The following is a 13,140-nucleotide window of genomic DNA, read 5'->3' as shown; positions in this document are numbered from 1 at the left end:
GGGCGTATGTGTATGCGTATGTGTACGTATATGCATGTGTGTGTGTGTAACAGCACCTGGGCAGGAGGGCTTTCCTCCCCTCCCCTTCCCTCCCCTACTGTCCTGGAGCTGGAACATTCTGAAAATACCATGACCTGAGGGGCCCTTTGGTGATGATGCACATCAAGGAGGAGCAAAAGAGCCATCCAAGGCCTCCCCGTCCAGAGAGACCTGGAGGATACAGAGAAGAGGCCCCCCTTCAATTCTGGCTCATGGTCGGGCCTGTGGGCTCCTGGGCTGGGGAATGGGCACCCCACACCTGCCACAGAGGGCTGCCTGTAAAGGTGGACGCGGGAAGAGGCACTTCAATTCTGCATTCCAATTGAAATTAGCCTAGAATCTCAGGCAAAATAGTCACAACTTTGAGTAGGAAATAGGTATTGAAGTTCATCCAATTCTGATGCGTGCTTTTAGCACCTCAGCTTTATTTTAATGGTGTAAAATCATACATGTGGGTAAGTGAGACTTAATTCCCAAGCTTATTGTTTTTTTTAATATTGATTTTAACTCCAGTGATCAGGCCGTGACTGTCTCATTTTTAAGGAAACTTTAAAGGTGGGCTGGACCAAGTCTTTTCTTATCAAATCCTTTACAGACAGAAATGACATTACACGAGGAGATTTAAATTCCATAATCCCATCAGACACACACTGGTTCAACACTCTCAGTCACTCAGATCAGATCAGTCGCTCAGTCGTGTCCGACTCTTTCCGACCCCATGAATCGCAGCACGCCAGGCCTCCCTGTCCATCACCAACTCCCGGAGTTCAGTCAGACTGATGTCCATTGAGTCAGTGATGCCATCTAGCCATCTCATCCTCTGTCATCCCCTTCTCCTCTTGCCCCCAATCCCTCCCAGCATCAGAGTCTTTTCCAATGAGTCAACTCTTCGAATGAGGTGGCCAAAGTACTGGAATTTCAGCTTTAGCATCATTCCTTCCAAAGAAATCCCAGGGCTGATCTCCTTCAGAATGGACTGGTTGGATCTCCTTGCAGTCCAAGGGGCTCTCAAGAGTGTTCTCCAACACCACAGTTCAAAAGCATCAATTCTTCGGCATACAACACAAGAGAAGACTCTATACATGGACATCACCAGATGGTCAACACAAAAATCAGATTGATTATATTCTTTGCAGCCAAAGATGGAGAAGCTCTATACAGTCAGCAAAAACAAGACCAGGAGCTGACTGTGGCTCAGACCATGAACTCCTTATTGCCAAATTCAGACTTAAATTGAATAAAGTAGGGAAAACCACTAGACCATTCAGGTATGCCCTAAATCAAATCCCTTATGATTATACAGTGGAAGTGAGAAATAGATTTAAGGGCCTAGATCTGATAGAGAGAGTGCCTGATGAACTATGGAATGAGGTTCGTGACATTGTACAGGAGACAGGGATCAAGACCATCCCCATGGAAAAGAAATGCAAAAAAGTAAAATGGCTGTCTTGGTCACTAGAGAGGCTTAATTTACATAGATTCCCAAATATGTGCTAATTGAAATACATTCTTTTCCTGCCTTTAAATTCTGACTAAAGCCAGTCTCCTAAGGATTTCTGCTAAGTCATGCTCGGACCGTGTGGCAGGTTTTGTTGGTTGCTTTTCAATCTCCTCTCTTCCTTCCTCCCTGAGTACAAAACCCTAATTTTTAGTTGGGTCCATCGCTGCCCTGGTGGCTCAGCGGTTAAAGCGTCTGCCTGCAATGCGGGAGACCTGGGTTCGATCCCTGGGTCAGGAGGATCCCCTGGAGAAGGAAATGGCAACCCACTCCAGTATTCTTGCCTGGAGAACCCCATGGGCGGAGGAGCCTGGTGGGCTACAGTCCATGGGGTCCCAAAGAGTTGGACATGACTGAGCGACTTCACTTTCACTTTCATTGCTGCCTAACTGAAAGAGGACATTTCTTAGCCTTCCTGGCATCTGGGTATGGCAAGAAGTGGAAGCGTCTTGGAGACTTCCAGAAGGTCTCCTTGTAAAAGATGGGCATACACTTCCTCTCTTTTCCATCTTCCTGCCTGGACTCAGGAGGTGATGGCAGTAACTTAGGAAGCAATTCTGGACAATGAGGAAACATGCAAAGACCGCAGAAGAGCAAGTTAGAGGAACCCAGATCTCCCTGATGACTTTTGAGGGTGTCCTATCTCCCATGATTTCCTCCCCATGGGCCTATTTTTTGGAAACATTAATAACCTTGTCTGGGTCACTATGACGTTTTGCATAAAGCTGAACCTAATCCTAACTATTGGGCTCCCCTGGTGGCTCATGGTAAAGAATCTACCTGCCAATGCAGGAGACTCGGGTTCGATCCCCAGGGAAGATCACCGGGACGAGGAAATGACAACCCACTCCAGTATTCTTGCCTGGATAATCCCAAGGACAGAGGAGCTTGGCGGGCTACAGTCCATGGGGTCACAAAGAGTCAGACATGCCTGAGCGACTGAGCACAGCACTAGCACTTAACAGATTCTCAGATTTTTTTGATTGTTTTTATGGATGCAAATTAGGGCACGTTTGGGGGAAGTAGTGAATACGGGAGAATATCTTTTTAAAATATATCTCTTGTTGAGATAATTAAAAGAAAAAAAAAGCACTGTTAACTTCAATCAAGGAGTTGAGAAGAAGAGGAGGTTAGCGAAAGCAAGACGGGAAGCAAGAAAGAACTACCCTGCAGATCTAGGGAAGTGCAGGTGGGAGGTGCTTGTGCTGAGCGGACGCGCTTTGCCCCACTTTCAGGCTGCCCTACTCCGCGTACCTGTTAGGCCCCGCCGGTGCTCCGGAACCTCCCTTATTCGCCACCGACCGCCGCACAGCGAGGGGGCTCGGGAACAGCAGTGGGTCCCGCCCTCTGCACTTGTGCTCCGCCTGGACCTCTGCAACCCCTTGGGCAGGAGCGGTGCTGGGATGCAGTTGGACCGTCGTCACCTAGCAACCGCTGCACGCTTCGGGGCCGTGGGCGGGAAGACTACAACCCCCAGAATACACCGCGCCCGCGGAGCGGCAGAGGTCGCCCCATTCAAGGGCCCCACCTCCTCGCAATGCCCGTCGGGACTTGTAGTTCTCGGCGCCGCAGGGCGCGCCGGGTCGCCGGCGGGGGAGCGCGCCTCGGGCGGGGCGCGGCGCGGCGCGGCGCGCGGATTGGGCGGCCTCCGCGGCTCGAGGAGAGGCTGGGGGCTCGCAGCGCGTCGGCGCATGTGTGGCGCGGGCGGCGGTGGCCGGTGGAGGTGCGGGGTGTCAGTGAGCGGGGAGGCACCGGCGCCCCAGTGCCCGGTCCGTCCGCGCGTCTGTCCGCGGGTCCGCGCCGCGCGCCGCTCTCCAAGCATCTTCCAGCCGCGCACCTGCCCCGCGCACCTGCCGCCCGCCCGCCCGGCGCCCCCCGGGTCCTCACGGGACCCCGGCCCGGCCCGGCCCCGCGTCCGCCCCGCGCCGCACCCGGGACCAGGCGCAGCGCTGCGGAGGTGAGGGCCGCCGGGGTCGGGCCGGGCCGGGCCGGGCCGGGCTGGCGCGGCGATGATGAACAGGTTCCGAAAGTGGCTGTACAAACCCAAGGTGAGCGCTGCCGGGCAGACCCTCTTCCCGGTCGGGACCGACCTCTCCGCGGTGCCGCCGACACCCCTCCGGCTACTCGGCGACTTGCAAACACGGTCGCCCTTCCCCCCAGCCTAGACTTAAGCGGGTACCCCCCGCCCCCAACCCCGCCTGGTGCAGACTCCTCCTGCTCTTACCCTCGAACCCGGGTGCACTCGCTGCCGCGCCTGCCGGCTGCCAGAACCGGCCCCTCGCGCTTCCCAGTCGGGTCCTGCGTGTGCCCAGCTTGCACCTCGTGGTGGCCTGCCCGCAGCCCGAACAGACCCCCCCGCCTCTTCTCCTGGGTTCCGGAAAGACCTCTCAAGCCCCCCTCGCTGCAGCGGCAATGACTCCTGCGTTCCTCTTCTGCGCCCCCTCCCCGTTATCCTGGACCCAGAATATACCTCCCACCCGGCCCCCCCCTGCAATCCGAAACGGACCCTCTCTGCGTTTCCTCCAGGTTCTAGAGCGGGCCCTCATATCTGTCTCTTTCCCGGGGCCCGGAGGGACCCCTCCTTGTCTGTGTCCGGAGCGGGTCCCCATCCCACTTCCCGAACCAGGACCGATCCGCGTCTGGCCCACTTGGCGTGCGTATCCTTGTCCCGTGCCCACCCGCTTGCGCTGAACCCAGGGGATGCTCCTGCCCACCGGCGGAGGGTGAGTGCGCCCGGGGCCGCAGGCTCAGAGAGGCCGGCGGCGAGCTCTTCCCGGCGCGGCGCCCCTCCCTGGTCGTGGGTCGGGGTCTGGGCAGCGTGCCCCGCGCCGCCCTTGGCGGCTGCGCCAGTCGCACTGCGGGCGCTGCGTCCCTTGCCGCTCGCCCAGGGCTCGAGTCCGCTGCGGCCGGAGCTCGTCGGGGTGCGGCGGTGCGCCCGAGCCGGGTGCTGGGGTCCTGGGCGCACCCTAGACTTTCCGGGGCCTAACGCTGGGGGACCGGTGCCGCGGTAGGGCCGGGGCGCTGGGGTCTTGGCTGGGGTGGGGGGTGGTTCTTGGTCGGGGTGGTGCCAGTGGTCATCTCTAGGCGCTTCGGACATCCACAGTGGGGCTGAGCGACCACAGGGACACCCTCACCCCAAGGCTGACCACTTTTCTGGATCTGGGTTTTCCGCCCCCCTCCCCCATCGAGGGTTGTATCTCAGGGTCGGGGCGAGGGGGCGGTCCTGAAATCTGTGGTCTCCTGGCGCTCTTTTGGGGTCAGCCGCCGTCTGTTGGAGGATGGGCACCCGAGGTCCGGCCGCGAGTTCAGAGACCGCAGGGGCTCGTGCGTCATCGCCGGCGGGGTCGCCGTTGGGTTGAGGGTTGAGGGTTGAGGGAGCCTGGGGCCGCCCCTTGCTTGGCCTTGGCCTCACCGGGGGAATTCAGGTTCTCTCCTGCCCGAGCGGCTGCAGCCCTGCTCCCGCTCGTCTTCCCACCTCCCCGTCGGTTCGCAGCTGTGTTGGCCGCGTGCTGGGGAGACCCTGGTGCCTCAGGTGCTGCCTGCGGTTTGGGGCCTCCCTGCTCTTGGCCGCCTCCAGCCCAGCCCTCTTCTTACTGCAGTCCCCTCACCCCCACCCCCAGCAGCGGCTCTGATCCTCCGGGTTGATGCTGTGTAGGTGGCCAGGGGAGGGGAGCCGCCTCTGAACACGATGTCTGTACAAGGAGTGGCTTTTTGTTTGTGTGACTTCTGTCCCCAGTTAAGGAAAAACCAAATAGACTTTCAGAAGGTCACTTTGGGGGTGGGCAGCAGAACCGTTTTTCAGTGGGCAGGGGTGAAAAGAGACAACGTATCATAGTAACGTTCTGCTGTTTCTGAAAACACTGTCAGGGATCCTTTTTCCAGGCGGGGCTGTGGAAGAGGCCTTGTTTCCAGGGTTGTTGTTGCTGTTTGACCCCATGGACTGCAGCTCGCCAGGTTTCCCTGTCCTTCACCATCTCCAGGAGTTTCCAGGGTTGCCTGACTGTAACATATTGTTGGAAGGGCCGCAAAAGCAGTGTGGACACTCTGTTTCATCTGCAGCTGAATAATTCCAGTGGCCCTCGCTGCTTCACTTTAGGGAAAAGTCTTTAGGAGTGGGGAATGATTCTGCCCTTGAGATTGTGCCCCAGAATTGAGAGTTGAGTCCCGAGTTTTCCCTCTCTACAGACAGCTCTGCCCTTCCAAAGCCGGCCCCGGGGCTGGGCAGGGCCAGGTGGAGAGTCGGGGGGTGTTTCATCTGGTCCTGCTCCTTCCTTTACTGTGGTGTCTCGGTCTGTTGTCTGACCCTTGGACTCAAGACACATCTCCGTCTGAGATCTTTGTGTTTGCCCTGAGGCCGATCAGCCTGAGCGCGGCAGTCCCTTGTTGGACTTCTGTCTTTGGGGTTAAATATCTTGATTATTTGAAGGGTTGGAGGATGTTAGGTCACCCTAGTAGTAGCTTTTCATTTTTCAAACCAAAGCTCCTATTTTGGCCTTAGATTGTGAGCTGAAGTTCATGCTTTCCCTCCGTTTGGTACAAGTGAGCAGGAGTCGGTTCTGGGAGGTTTCTGGGTGTGAAAGAGTTGAAGTGTTAAATGCTGGGTGTGGGAAGGTGTGTCTGAGAGAGGTTGCTGCCTGTCGTGAGGGTTTTTTCAGCCGTTGTATTTGGATAGATATGCAATTCAAACTGAATTCTTGATTTAATCCCTGCTTTGGTTTAAAACTGAACACTGAGCTTCTTGTTCATCACAGTGCAATGGAAAACATTCTGAAACCAAAAATACTCGTTCTTGTTCCAAAAGGCATTTGGAGATGCTTTAAAGTATTCTTATATGACGCTTACAATTTCTGATGTCTGAATCATGAATAGCTACCTAAGTTGAATGAAAAACCAGACCAGCCTGATGTCTACGACGGTTATTTGCAGGCTCTCATACTTCTTCCTTTTATTTTCTTTAAGGCGGTCTTTTAAGCACTATTGTGGTTTTTCTCCCTGGAAGGTGTTTAGGATTTCTAAGTGTCTCTGCTTTTGTTTAGGGAGAAACTTTCAAGAAAGAGTTAACTCTAAGAATGTGAAGTATCTCGGAATACCAGGTCTTCATTTTCATCAGAAGTCTCCATATTTGTGTTCATGCTGGGCTAGAACTTTTTCCCTATCCATGGTGGCTGGGCTGAGGGGAGAGGGCCCGGCGCGGTGCGGGGGCCTGACCGCCGCCGTCAGGGAGGATGCACCGTTTCCCACCCTTGGGGAAGAATGGATCGGAGGGTGGGTCGCGTTGCCAGGTGGACGGGGATTCCCATGCTCGGCCGTGCGCCCCAGGAAGAGCTCTCTTGTCTGCACCCCCAAACCATATCTAGGGGGTGGGGTCATTAACTTTCCTTATCCCCCCCTTCTTTGTGGGGAAGCAGTCCTTGTGAATACAGAGCTTTCCTGAGTGAGTTTATCTGGAAACTTCCTGTCAACATTCTGGGTTCGGTTCAGGGATGAACTGGCCTTTTCCAAGAGAAGCTGAGAAGCCTGCTGGGTGTGTGCAGTTTGTGAAGGAAGGCCTTTGCGGAGTTGCAGTCTGCCTGCTGCAGGGCTGGCAGGCGGCGGGGTGGGGGGGCTGTTGTGTGTGAGGCTTCCCACCGTGGCTGTTGACCCAGCCGGGTCTCGGTGGGCAGTTGGGCATCCGGGGCCCCTCCCTGTTTCCAGAGTCCCGGCCCCCCTGGCTGTGGGCGGTGGGCATGGTGCTGCCCTGTGGGGCTATCACTCTGCCCCTTGACCCCCAGGTGGAGGGGGCCCTGCAGGTATCAAACCAGCCGGCCTCGGGGCCAAGACAGTCCCGGGCTTGCGTCTGCATGGCCCCCATTGTCCACAGACACCAGCAGCCACTTGTCCTTGGGGGGCTCACCCCCATGGTGGCCGACGGTAAGGGCACCCCCACTGGCAGCAAAGCCTCAGGTTCAGAAGCGTGGCACGAGGGGTCGCAGAGGAGGCGAGTGAGGTGGTGGTCTTCCCGTGACCTGAGTCCTGCCGCCCTCTCTGGTCACTCTGTGACCGTGACTGTGGCCGTGACTGTGGCCGTGGCCATGACCGTGGCCGGACACCCCAGCAGCACTGCCGCGTGCCCCATTCGGAGTGCAGCGAGGACACAGACGGGCACGGATGCAGCGCCAGGGCTTGGGACGTCAGTGCTGACTTCTAGCAGGGGTGCTAGCTGGTTCTTTTCCAGCCAATGAGTCCTGAGCGCCCAGCTGCAGCCATGGCGTGCTCGGAGCAGCAGGTCTGTCTCCCGGGAAGTGGGGGTGGTGGGGAGCTGCTGGAAAGCCAGGCAGTCTGCCCCGGCCAGTGGGGGCCTGGAATGGGGTTCCCGAGTCCTGGAAGGATGCTTGGCGGTGCTGAGTCAGAGCGCTGGCTGGGCGCACCTGTCTCTTGTCCCTGAGTTCAGAGGGCGCCAGGCCCCACCCCCGCCCCTGGCTCCGGCCGCCCCCACCGCCCCCCCTCTCCCCCCCCCTCCGCCCCCACCCCCCAACCGAGAACCATCCTTCTGATGCAGGCCAGCCCAGGCACACAGGAGGGCCCCGGAGTCCGCTTGCCAAGGAGGCTTGTGGCACCCGCATCGGGTCTGGTGGGGGACTCGGCGGGCGGCTCTCATCTCACTCCCCAGGCTCTGCTGCCCTTCGTCTGCGGCTGGGGGCGGGGGGGGGGACATGGGGGTCGCACATGCCCAGCCTTGTGCTGCTGGCGTTGGCGGGGAGGGGAGAGGCTGAGCCACAGACGGGCAGCGAGTGTCAATTTCTGTGCCCACTCTGTGCCAGCTCTGAGGTCATCGCTCAGGGCTCTGCGCTTTACCATCAGTGCAGCGGCCTGTTTATGGGAAGCATATGATACGGTTTCTGTTAAATGGGCGAGTCACAGGCAGGGAGCCTGAGGCCTCGGCTAATTGCTGTCTGGCCTTGGCGTCCAGCGGGCGGTGGTGGGGTGTGGGCGGGGGGTGGGGGGGCCTGGGCCTTGGTGTACTGTCCCCCGTAAATGGGAAGTGTGTCGAGTAATTCCGTTTGCCCCTCTGCTGGCAGGCGGGTGACGTCAGCAGGGCCTCTCACTCAGACTGCCTGGAATCCCCAGAGCACCAGGCAGGCTAGTCCTCCACGCTTGGAGGTGCCTGTGCATGACTGGGCGGTCATCTGCCGGTTTCGAAGGCAGAGTCTTGTAGGGGCTGATAACCTCGAGCAGCCTCGGCCCTGAAGGGTGTGCCGTGTGGCCACAGAGGTGGGCACAGGTGAGCTGATTCCATTTCAAAGATGAGTAAACGTCTGCAGTGTTGTGGGTGTCAGGATCCCTCTCGTGTTTACCGCCCTCTGTCTTACTGTTCGCCTTGGCTTATGCGTCTCCACAGTGTTGAAGCCACAGATGGGGTGGCAGGCAACTCACCGCCCGCCCCCCCCAGCCCTGGATGAGACCGGATAGGTGGAGTTTGAGGGGGCCATCTCTGCCTGAGGTTCATGGTGATGGCTCAGGAAGTGGCCTCTGTCATTGAGCTCACAGGCAGGGTCGGAGGTGCAGGGTTGAGACAGAGCTGTGCGTGGAGGCCCACGTGGCTGCTAGTTACTGCTTCCAGGTCATTCTGAGAATGAAGCTTCTCAACAGGTGCCCCCCTTCCTTTGGGTGCTCAGCTTCGGGGAGGAGACCCTGACTTGCTCTCCGGCGTCCCGGGGTCTGGTTACCTTCACCCTCCCTGGTGGCCTGCCATTTGGATACCCTCCCAGATGGGAGTCCGGGGTCTTAATTTCAGCCAGTGTGCTCTGTGGGGCCCACTGTATCAGGCCCGACCCCAGACCTCTTGAGCTATTATCCCGTGGATGTGGCCCGAGTCCCTGTTTCGTTGGCTGGAGGCTCAGGACCCAGTAGAGGACCCCAGAGCTATGGGAAAGGGAAGGAATCCGGCACCGGGGCTGGGCGTGAATGACGGCTTGGGGTAGGTCTCTGTTGCTGAAGGCTCCGAGGCTTTGGGGGTGCTGGTTAACAATTTGATTATCTAATGCAGCCTTTCTTACACATGAGGTTAACTTGCTGGAGCCATCACGGGGGCTAGGATTGAACTTAGGTCTGTCTGACCCGAGGCCTGGAGCCCATATGCACCCCATCCTGAGCTGTGCCTTTCCTGCAGGAATGAGCTGTAACTGTCATCGGTTTTTGTGTGAGTCCCATTTGGTGAAACAATTACTTTTGTACTTTTTACACTTGGATTGCAAAGAAACTTGGGTATTGATGGGCAATTCAAGTGTTTGAAGGAGGAAAACAAAAATGAATGGATTTTTTTTCACCGATCTGAATAGATTAAGCAAAAGTAGAATAGAGCATTTCATGTTATGGTAATTTATGTAGAGTAGTTGGTTAAGATGAATGGAATTTTTTTTCCTTCTTATAGTAAGGATTCTGAAGCTCTTCTATTTCTCATTGTCTTGTGCTGGGTGGGGACATGGGATGTTGTGGACACTTCACAGGGGGCTCCCTTCATGGCTGAAGGGGGTCTTTTGAGCTCCGCATGTTGTTCAATCGCTAAGTCGTGTCCTGTCCGACTCTTTGCGACCCCATGGACTGCAGCACGCCAGGCTTCCCTGTCCTTCACAATCTCCCGGAGTTTGCTCAAACTCGTCCATTGAGTTGGTGATACCATCCAACCATCTCATCCTCTGTAGTTCCCTTCTCCTCCTGCCTTCAGTCTTCCCCAGCATCAGAGTCTTTTCCAATGAGTTGGCTCTTCGAATCAGGTGACCAAAGTACTGGAGCTTCAGCTTCAGCATCAGTCCTTCCAGTGAATATTTAGGTTGATTTCCTGTAGGATGGACTGGTTTGATTGAGCTCTGCTTGGGAGCTCTGTAAGTCTCTGCTGTGGTGGGGTTTGTTCCAGCCAACGCTTTCCCCTTGACAAGCCACCCCCAACCTTCGGGGTATACTGGCTGGGTTCCTGGGGAAAATTGGGTTAGCATGCCCACTGTGGGGGTGATGTATTTAGAACAGTCATTTTTTTTTTCTTGCATTTTCAATTTTTGAGTATGTTTTCAGTTGCTTTTAGGGATATTCTAGTTAATAAAAAAAAGTCTAAGAGCAGAATCTGCTCCTAGATGTCCATACATTTAAGAATTGCACACCATGTTCACAGTAACATGAGCAGCCAGAAGGTGGAAACAGCCCAAATGTCCACCAGCAGTGAACAGGTGAACACACTGGGGTTCGTGCCCACGATGGAGTACGACTCAGCCACGAAAAGGAACGAAGCCCCCAGCACACCGTGCGTGAGCCTTGAAACCCTGATGCCGAGTGAAAGGAGCCAGACCCAAGAGGGCGAATGGCGAGTGATTCCATTTATGTGAAATGCCCAGGAAAGGCAAGTCCACTGAGACAGGAGGGGGATTGGGGGCCGGGGGTGGGGGTGGCATGAGGAGCAGTAGCCTGAAGGTGTGGGGTTCTTTTGGGAGGCGGTGGGAAGGTTTTAGAACTGGAGCGTGGGCGCACTAAATGCACCTGGAGCACAGTTTGACGTGATTCCCTGTACTTGTATGAATTTCACTTCAATTGAAAGAAAGGGATTTTTGGAGAGTTTTTTTTTTTTTACAAATTGTATTGAGATAATCAAGGGAAAAGGTGTTTTGCAGCTGAACAGAAAGATGCTCCGGTCCACGTTTCTCAGGGAGGCTTGGTGTCCTGGAGCCCCACTGGCCACCGCCTGTCCAGCTCTCCCTCCTGGTGGTGTCGGGGGTGGCGGCCACGTGCCCTGGGGGGTGTTCTCCGAGGAGGGGTGAGTGGCCCGGGGGTCAGCAGGGAGGGGCAGGGAGCCTGTGGGGCCAGGGCCGGGTCAGACGCTAGGGTCATTGGTGTTCAGAGTCACCTGGGTACCCAGCGGAATAAAGCAGGCTGTCCCAGAAGGGCCTCCTGCTGCCCCGCTGAGGCGGAATTCGCCATAAGAAGTCACGAAACTCCTGAGAAAGTGGTTCCCCCTGAGCAAGGATCAGAAGCAGCAAAGGTGTGGAATATTACTGTCATAAAAAGGAACGCATTTGAGTCAGTTCAGGTGAGAACTGACGAGATGAACCTGGAGCCGATTATACAGAGTGAAGTAAGTCAGAAAGAGAAAGACAAATATTGTACATCAACGCGTGTATGTGGAATCTAGAGAGACGGTGCTGATGAACCTGTTTGCGGGGCAGCAGTGGAGAGGCGGACATACAGAACAGACTTGTGGACAGGCCGGGGAAGGAGAGGGTGGGAACGGTTAGAGAGGAGCATTGAAACATACACGTCACCACGGGTAAGATAGGGAGCTGATGGAAAGCTGCTGTGTGACAGCAGGGAACTCAGCCCGGTGCTCTGATGACCTGGAGGGGTGGGAGGGAAGTCCCGGAGGGAGGGGACATTTGTGTGCATATAGCCAATGTGCGTCCTATGGCAGAAAGCAACACAGCGCTGTAAAGCTATTATCCTCCAATTAAAGATAGATTAACAAAAGGAAACGCCAGGGCTCATAGAACCGCCGCATGAACAGTCCAGGACGTGGGGGCAGGAAGGCACAAGGCAACCAGGCCTTTTTTATTTAAAACATTTTAATTTTTTTTTTTTCTGGCTGTGTAATCTTAGTTCCCCAACCAGGAATTGAACCTTTGCCCCTGCAGCGGAAGCACAGAGTCTTAACCAGTAGATCACCAGGGAACTTCCCTGAGCCTCTTTAAACCAGAGCCAGAGGAAGCTCCCAGAATGAGAAAAGGCAGTCTTTGGGTTAAAAAGCAAAGCCGGGGCCCACCCCAAGGAGTGGGTTAAAGGTTGGAGGGGGTTGGTGACCTGGCGGGTGGTTGAGGAGGTCACCCAGCAGGTGGTCTGGGAAAGAGGCTTAGGGACGCAGAGGGCAGGATGAGGGGGTTCCAGGTGCACCTGATGGGGCTTCCGGGACGAGAGGCCAAAGACAGGGAGGCTCTTGTCTGCCCGTGTTGGTGGCGTTCACGTTCCACGCTGCCCGTGTCCTAAACAGCCTGGGCGGTCCTGAGTGCCGCCTGAGTGATGTGCTGACTCACGGTGCTGAGTGCACGGCACGTGGGGGACTCCTCGGGAGGACAGCAGGCGGGGCTGGGCCCCAGGCCCAGAGACTGGGGGGGTTCATGGGCAGGGACCTTGCCGGGCCGAGGGAGCTGGGGGATGCAGGCGGAGTCCCCGTGGAGCGGGGCTGCCATCCGCAGAGGAGCGTTGAAGGAACGCAGTTTTGCCTGAAGACAAAAAGGTGTCCGCCCCCCATCCTTGCTGGAGAGACGTGTTCTCCAAAAGCAAAATCAAAGTCAGCAGGAGGGAGTGGGAGGCGAGAAGCAGTCAGATGCACCAGCGTGGGGGCAGGTGGGGAGCCCGGCTCCCGGGAGCGGTCCTGAGAACCCACGGGGATGGATGACCAGGACTGTCGCCCGCCGGCCAGCCGGCTGGACGGTGCAGGACGAGGCCGCTGTGCTGGCCGCCTCCGGGCCGTGAGCTGAGTGTGTGAGTGAGCTCGGATGAGCCCTCTCTGTTAGTCACAGACAGGGGAGCTCCAGACCCGGAGAGGGAAGAAAGAACGCAGACGATGGAGCCCATCCAGCCGCAGC

General features: G+C 56.7%; 2 protein-coding genes across 5 annotated transcripts in view; one reads left to right on the top strand and one right to left on the bottom strand.

The window, feature by feature from the left end:
• Window positions 1-3,040, bottom strand: part of CFAP99 (cilia and flagella associated protein 99) — a 39,840-nt gene extending 36,800 nt beyond the window's left edge. For 2 of the 3 annotated variants that reach the window (XR_015165070.1, XM_086404537.1), the window contains exon 1: window positions 2,792-3,040. The gene's annotated coding sequence lies outside the window, so the exon portion shown is untranslated. The remainder of the gene's footprint in view (window positions 1-2,791) is intronic. The other variant, XM_086404534.1, reaches the window with a different exon arrangement.
• A 98-nt stretch (window positions 3,041-3,138) lies between these two features.
• The window catches only part of ZFYVE28 (zinc finger FYVE-type containing 28), a 102,728-nt gene continuing 92,726 nt past the window's right edge, over window positions 3,139-13,140 (top strand). Inside the window, exon 1 of one of the 2 annotated variants that reach the window (XM_086404533.1) lies at window positions 3,139-3,585. In XM_086404533.1, the coding sequence (XP_086260659.1) occupies window positions 3,547-3,585 (39 nt within the window). In that variant the 5' untranslated portion in view covers window positions 3,139-3,546. The remainder of the gene's footprint in view (window positions 3,586-13,140) is intronic. The other variant, XM_086404532.1, reaches the window with a different exon arrangement.

Source organism: Bos grunniens, chromosome 6 (assembly GCF_055505025.1).
Source record: "Bos grunniens cultivar Pamir isolate PY7600 chromosome 6, Bosgru_T2T1.0, whole genome shotgun sequence".
NCBI lineage: Eukaryota > Metazoa > Chordata > Mammalia > Artiodactyla > Bovidae > Bos > Bos grunniens.
The sequence above is the reverse complement of the archived record's forward strand: the minus strand, read 5'-3'. Positions and strand labels throughout refer to the sequence as shown.